At 36.2% G+C, this 8,303-nt stretch overlaps 1 protein-coding gene across 1 annotated transcript in view; it reads left to right on the forward strand.

The window, feature by feature from the left end:
• DOCK3 (dedicator of cytokinesis 3) overlaps window positions 1–8,303 on the forward strand; it is a 463,183-nt gene that overhangs the window by 64,749 nt on the left and 390,131 nt on the right. The window contains exon 2 of the mRNA XM_028479808.2: window positions 2,415–2,498. Coding sequence (XP_028335609.1) covers window positions 2,415–2,498 — 84 coding nt within the window. The remainder of the gene's footprint in view (window positions 1–2,414; window positions 2,499–8,303) is intronic.

An 8,303-nucleotide genomic window follows, 5' to 3' on the forward strand; every position in this document is an offset into this window, starting at 1 on the left:
GCATGAACCCGCATCCCCTGCATCGGCAGGCGGACTCTCAACCACTGCGCCACCAGGGAAGCCCCATGACTCTTTTTGAATTATGGTTTTCTCAGAGTAAATGCCCAGTTTTGGGATTGCTGGGTTGTATGGTAGTTCTGTTTTTCTATTTAGGTCTTCTGCCCATTTTTGGATTGGGTTGTTTGTTTTTTTTAAAAAAAGATTTTCTATCTGTGATCATGAGACAGATTGGCCTGTAACTTTCCTTTCTTATAATGTCTTTGTCACTTTTATTTTCATGCTGAGTTAAAAATGAATTCTCTTTTCCCTGTTTCCTGGAGGGATTTATTTGTGGTTGGTGTTTCTTCCCCAGATGTTTGGACAAATTCGCTGGTAGAGTAGTCAGGACTTGTTATTTCATTTGTGGGAAAATTTTAATTACAGATTCACTTTTGTTTAATAGATATAGGACTATTCAAGTTTTTAACTGCTCTGTCAGTTTTTGTAAAGTTGATCTTTCTACAAATTTATCCATCTATTCTAAATTTTCTAAATTTTTGTTATAAAGTTTTATCTAATGTCCTTTTATACATCATTTAATTATTAATTACATTAATGTTTTTATTGCTGATACTGATAATTTATACCTTTTCTCTCTCCCTTTTTTTTTGATCCGTCTTGCCTATGTGTCTATCAGTGTTAGTGTTTCCAAAGAACTAATTTTAGATTATAAGGCTTGATATATGATAGTGTACATCCTTTAAAATTGACAAGTTGACAAGGCTTTTCTTGGTTCTTTGTATTGTGTAAATTTTAGAATCATTTTATCAGTTTTCTTTTTTTTTTTCTTCCCTCTTGCATCTCCCTCCCTCCAACCCTCCCTATCCCACCCCTCTCATGGTCACAAAGCACAGAGGTGGTCTCCCTGTGCTATGCGGCAGCTTCCCACTAGCTATCTAATTTACATTTGGTATCTCCCTCCCTCCCACCGTCCCTATCCCACCCCTCTCGTGGTCACAAAGCACAGAGGTGATCTCCCTGTGCTATGCGGCAGCTTCCCACTAGCTATCTAATTTACATTTGGTAGTGCATATATGTCCCTGCCACTCTCTCACTTCGTCACAGCTTACCCTTCCCCCTCCCCATGTCCTCAAGTCCATGCTCTAGTAGGTCTGTGTTTTATTCCTGTCCTACCACTAATCTCTTCATGACATTTTTTTTTCTTAGATTCCATATATATGTGTTAGCATACGGTATTTGTTTTTCTCCTTCTGACTTACTTCACTCTGTATGACAGACTCCAGTTCTATCCACCTCATTACAAATAACTCAGTTTCATTTCTTTTTATGGCTGAGTAATATTCCATTGTATATATGTGCCACATCTTCTTTATCCATTCATCTGTTGATGGACAGTTAGGTTGCTTCCATGTCCTTGCTATTGTAAATAGAGCTGCAATGAACATTTTGGTACATGACTCTTTTTGAATTATGGTTTTCTCAGGGTATATGCCCAGTAGTGGGATTGCGGGGTCGTATGGTAGTTCTATTTGTAGTTTTTTAAGGAACCTCCATACTGTTCTCCATAGTGGCTGTATCAATTTACATTATTCCCACCAGCAGTGCAAGAGGGTTCCCTTTTCTCCACACCCTCTCTAGCATTTATTGTTTCTAGAGTTTTTGATGATGGCCAATCTGACCGGTGTGTGATGATATCTCATTGTCGTTTTGATTTGCATTTCTCTAATGATTAATGATGTTGAGCATTCTTTCATGTGTTTGTTGGCAATCTGTATATCTTCTTTGGAGAAATGTCTATTTAGGTCTTCTGCCCATTTTTGGATTGGGTTTTTTTTTGTTATTGAGCTGCATGAGTTGCTTATAAAAAATAAAATAAAATAAAAATAAAAGTATGTGGGATTTTGATGAGTATAGATTTTCTCTGTTGTACATTTGCTTTTTACTTCATTAATTTTTGTTTATTTTTATTATGGGGATTCTGTTTTTCAAAGCATAATCATATTTATTTGTTGATCCTTTTAAAAATATCGATTTGTCTGTTTATAGTAGGTAATAAGCTTCTAATGTTCAGTTTTTCTTAATGGACACATACTTGCCCAGAAAGAATAGACAAACACAAGATATGCTGAGGGGGAGAGAGAGGGAGGCTCTGTTTACAGAAATGTTTTCACATACATGCATGCATGCACAAACCTCTAAGTAATAGTGATTTTGCCAAAGTATACTTCAGTGTTCTGAACCATTTAATATTACCTTTCAAAATATAGATTAAGTTGAAAGGGACTTACATATTTGAAAAATGAATTAGAAGGGAGAGTGTATACTTAAGAAAATTTAGTGCTTAATTTCATTGACACTGACCCTGTCTCACTGTTTTAAAATGCTAATTGACATGTTTATCCTTGTTTTTCTAGTGATATGCAGCTTTCGAGGATCTGTCCCTCAAGGGTTGGTCTTAGAAATAGGAGAAACAGTCCAGATTCTTGAAAAATGTGAAGGTAAGTGGACCCATAAATTGTAAAACACAAATGGTGATCATTTTTGGCAGTATGATATGCATTTATTTTGTAGTATGAGGTTATAAGCAATCTTTTTTTTTTTTTTTTTTTTGTGGTACGCGGGCCTCTCACTGCTGCGCCCTCTCCCGTTGCGGAGCACAGGCTCCGGACGCACAGGCTCAGTGGCCATGGCTCACCGGCCCAGCTGCTCCGCGGCATGTGGGATCCTCGTGGAACCGGGCACAAACACATGTCCCCTGCATCGGCAGGCAGATTCTCAACCACTGTGCCACCAGGGAAGCCCTAAGCAATCATTTTGAAGCTATAATTAATCACATTATGATACACTGCTATAAAATCATTCCTGATCTATGTTCAGCATAGAGGATGAGCTATTTTGGCTCTAATCTAATAGTGACAAGTAACTATTGTTGGCTGTCAGAACATGATTTTTTAATTTTTAAATTTTATTTTATTTATTTTTTTATACAGCAGGTTCTTATTAGTCATAAATTTTATACACATCAGTGTATACATGTCAATCAGAACATAATTTTTACATACTATATCAAATGCTTATTTTTGATTTCCTACAATCAAATAGATAATATTTCACTACTGATTATCTGCATTTGAATAGAATTGAATTGTTATCAGTTCATTTGTATGTTTCTGTCTGATTGGCTGGACATGATCAGTCGTAATTAAAACAAGGCAGTAAATGTGCTCAAATGAAGTTTGGCCTGACTGTCCTCTTCTGTGACATATTTGGGTATTTCTGCTATAATATTTATGCATTATTGAAAAATATCACATTCTTCAAAATTATGCACTGAAGTCAGCAAGATATGTGGGAAAAATATAGTTCCGGAGAAATCACCCAAAATCAGAGCATGGACAAAAACAAAGTTGATACCAAAATTGATAGCAGTTCAGCATGACTAGAAGCCACCTCAAATTATGTAACAGAGTAGAAATGTTGCTATGTGGGCATGGAGGTAGTACACATGGAAGTAGAACTCTGATCCAGTTACTGTTCAGATGGGTATGGGAGTAAGTGCAACCTACTATGACCCAGGAACCGTTTAAGTTGGGGAGTACACTTTTCTGGAAAGGGAGCTCTAGTGCAGGATGCATTTTAATAATTTTCTTAAAGCAGAAGTATAAATAAAAACCCCTTCATGATAAAAAATCCCTTAGCAAAATAAGAATAGAAGGGAATTTTCCTAATCTAGTAAAGGATATCTAAAAGCCTACAGCATATATCATATTCAGTAGTGAAATATTGAAAGATTTCCCACTGAGATCTAGAAATGAGACTATTATAAATTAAGACATTGTGGTTTGGGGGCAAAGACAGAATGATGAAACAGAGGGTCCAGAAATAGACCATCATGTTTATCATCCAGTGATATATGAAAAAAGTGGTATTGCAGTGCAGTGGGGAAATGATGTCCTTTACAATAAGTGATGCTGGGCTGATTGGAATGAAAAATGATGGCCTAGGCAATAAATGGTATTGGGTCAATATTGAAACCAATGAATCGTGAACCTGACTTCACAGCATATACTCCAGATTCAATTCCAGATGGATGGTAGAATGTGAAATGTAAAACAATCATGCACCTTAAAGGAAGCATAGGAAAATAGTCTTTTGACCTAGGGGTAGACAAAGATTTTTTATTGATAAGTTGTACTTTATTAAAATGAAGATATGTTGTTCAAAAGATATCATTAAGGAGAGGGGGAAGACAAGTCACAGAGTGAAAGAGCTATTTGATTAAGGACTTGTCTTCACATGGTATTTGTCTTTCTCTTTCTGACTTACTTTGCTTAGTATGATAATCTCTAGGTCCATCCATTTAGCTGCAAATGGCATTATTTCATTCTTTTTTTATGGCTGAGTAATATTCCATTGTATATGTGTACTATGTCTTCTTTATCCATTCATCTGTTGGTGGACATTTAGGTTGTTTCCATATCTTGGCTATTGTAAGTAGTGCTGCTGTGAACATAGGAGTACATGTATCTTTTCGAATTATGGTTTTCTCCAGATACATGCCCAGGAGTGGGATTGCTGGATCATATGGCAACTCTACTTTTAGTTTTTTGAGGAAGCTCCATACTATTCTCCATAGTGGCTGCACCAATTTATACTCCCACCAACAGTGTAAGAGGATTCCCTTTTCTCCATACCCTCTCCAACATTTGTCAGACATCTTTTCTGACTTCACTGGTATGAAATTAGGAATTAACTACAAGAAGAAAACTGAAACAAAACAAAACAAAACAAACATATGGAGATTAAACAACATGCTACTAAACAATCAATGGGTCATTGAAAAGTCAAAGAGGAAATCAAAAATTACCTGGAGACAAGCGAAAATGGAAACAGTGATCCAAAATCTGTGGGATGAAGATAAAACAGTTCTAAGAGGGAAGTTCATAGTGATACAAGCCTACTTCATGATACAAGAAAAATCTCAAACAATCAAAATGTACATTTAAAGAAACTAGAAAAAGAAGAACAAGCAAAGCCCAAGGTTAGTAGAATAAAGGAAATAAAAGATCAGAGTGGAAATAAGTGAAATAGAGACTAAAAAACAATAGAGAAGATCATTGAAACTAAGAGTTAGTTCTTTGAAAATATATACAGAATTGATAAACATTTAGTTAGATTCATCAAGAAAAAAGGAGACAGGGCCCAAATAAATAAAATCAAGGATAAAAGAGGAGAAGTTACAACGAACACCATACGTACAGAAGATCATAAGTGATTACTATGAACAATTATACACTAATAAAATGGATAACATAGGAGAAATGGATAAATTCCTGGAAACGTACAAATTCCCAAGACTGAATCAGAAAGAAATAGAAAATATGAACAGACTGATTACCAGTAATGAAATTGAATCAGTAATAAAAAACTTCCAACAAGCAGAAGTCCAGGACCAGATAGCTTCACAGGCAAATTCTACCAAACATTTAAAGAATAGTTAACACTTTTCTTTTTCAAACTATTCAAAAAAATCAATGAGGAAGGAACACTTCTGAACTCATTCTATGAGGCCAGCATATCCTGATAACAAAACCAGAGACATCACACACACACACAGAATTACAGGCCAGTATCACTGATGAATATAAATGCAAAAATCTACAATAAAATATTATCAAATCAAATTCAACAATACATTAAAAGGATCATACCCCATGATCAAGTGGGATTTATCCCAGAGATGCAAGGATGGTACAATATCTGCAAATCAATCAACAAGATACACCACATTATCAGATTGAAGAATAAAAATCATATCATCTCAATAGATGCAGAAAATGCATTAGCCAAATTCAGTGTCTGTTTATGACAAAAACTGTCAACAAAGTAGGTATAGAGGGAACCTACCTCAACATAATAAAGGCCATACATATATTAAATCCCACAGGTAACATCATACCCAATGGAGAAAGTCTGAAGGCTTTTGCTCTAAGAGCAGGAGTAAGACAAGGATGCTTACTTTCACCACTTTCATTCAACATAGTATTGGAAGTTATTGCCACAGCAGTTAGGCAAAAAAAACAAAAACAAAAAAAGGAATCAGAATTGGAAAGGAAGAAATAAAACTGTCATTGTTTGTAGGTGGCATGATACTATATATAGAAAACCCCAAAGACTTCACAAAAAAACTGTTATTCAATAAGTGAATTGTTATTCAAAAACTGACTTCAATAAGTGACTTCAGGAAAATTGCAGGATACAGAATTAATGTATAGAGGTCTGTTGCATCTCTCTATTTTAACAATGATCTATCAGAGGAATTAACAAAGTGATCCCGTTTATAATTGCATCAAAAAGAGTAAAATATCTAGGAATAAATTTAACCAAGGAGGTGAATGACCTGTACTCTGAAAACTATGACATTGATGAAAGAAAGTGTAGACAAGACAAACAAATGGAAAGATGTACTATGTGCATGGATTGGACAAATCAATATCATGAAAATGACCGTACTGCCCAAGGCATTCTACAGATTCAGTGCAGTCCCGATTATCAAAATACCAAAGGCATTTTCACAGAACTAGAACAGATAATCCTAAAATTTGCATGGAACCACAAAAGACCCTGTATAGTCAAAACAGTGTTGAGAAGGAAGAACAAAACTGGAGGTATCATGCTCCCAGGCTTGAAACTGTACTACAAAGGTAGAGTAATCCAAACAGTATGGTACTGGCATAAAAACAGACACATAGATCAATGGAACACAGTAAAGAGCCCAGAAGTAAATGTATACTTACATGGTCAATTAATCTATGACAGAGGAGGCAAGAATATACAGTGGAGAAAAGACAACCTGTTCAATAAATAGTGTTTGGAAAACTGGACAGCTACATGCAAAAGAATCAAACTGGACTACTTTCTCATACTATATACAACCCCCCCCCTCAAAATCAGTTAAGGACTTAATTGTAAGACATGAAACCGTAAAAGTCATAGAAGAAAATATAGATTGTATGCTCTTTGACATTGGTCTTAGCAGTATTTTTTTGATCTGTCTTCTCAGGCAAGGGAAGCAAAAGCAAAAATAAATAAACGGGACTACATCAAACTGAAAAGCTTTTGCACAGCGAAGGAAACCATCAACAATACAAAAAGCCTAATGAATGGGAGAATATATTTGCCAATAATAGATAAGGGGTTGATATCCAAGATATGTAAAGAACTCTTAAAACTCATCGTCAAAAAACCCAAACAACCCAATTAAAAAGTGGGCAGAGGACCTGAGTAGACATTTTTCCAAAGAAGACATACAGATGGCCAACATGCACATGAGAAGATGTTCAACATCACTGAACATCAGGGAAATGCAAATTAAAACCATAATGATACCACCTCACAAACTGTGAGAATGGCTGTTATAAAAAAGACAAGAAACAGCAAGTGTTGATAAGGATGTGGAGAAAAGGGAGCTATCGTGCACCATTGATGGGAATGTAAATCAGTGTAGCCACTATGGAAAACAGTATGGAGGTTCCTCAAAAAATTAAAAATAGAACTACCATATGATCCAGCAATTCCATTTATGGGTCTTTATCAGAAGAAAATGAAAACAGTGTTTTGAAAAGATATATGTACCCCTATGTTCATTGAAGTACTATTTACACTAGCAAAGATATGGGAGCAATCTAAGTGTCCATTACTCTGGGATATTACTCAGCCATAAAAAAGAATATGATCTTGCCATTTGTGACAGCATGGATGGACCTAGAGGGTATTATGCTAAGTGAAGCAAATCAGACAGGAAAAACAAATATGGTATGATGTTACTCATATGTGGAATCTAAAAAACAAAGAAGAAAAGAAACAAAACAAGACAGGATAAGACTCATGGATACAGAGAATAAACTGGTTGTTCCCATAGGGGAGGCGGTGGAGGGACGGATGAAATAGGTGAAGGGGATTAAGAGGTACACATTTCCAGCTATAAAATAAATAAGTCATGGGGATGTAATGTACACATAGGGAATATAGTCAATAATATTGTAGCAACTTTTTATGGTGATGGATGGTAACTTGACTTATTTTGGTGATTATTTGATATTGTATAAAAATATGAAATCAGGGCTTCCCTGGTGGCGCAGTGGTTGAGAGTCCGCCTGCCGATGCAGGGGACACGGGTTTGTGCCCCGGTCCGGGAAGATCCCACATGCCGCGGAGCGGCTAGGCCTGTGAGCCATGGCCGCTGAGCCTGCGCGTCCGGAGCCCGTGCTCCGCAATGGGAGAGGCCACAACAGTGAGAGGTC

The sequence above is a fragment of the Physeter macrocephalus genome, chromosome 18, assembly GCF_002837175.3.
Source record: "Physeter macrocephalus isolate SW-GA chromosome 18, ASM283717v5, whole genome shotgun sequence".
Lineage (NCBI taxonomy): Eukaryota > Metazoa > Chordata > Mammalia > Artiodactyla > Physeteridae > Physeter > Physeter macrocephalus.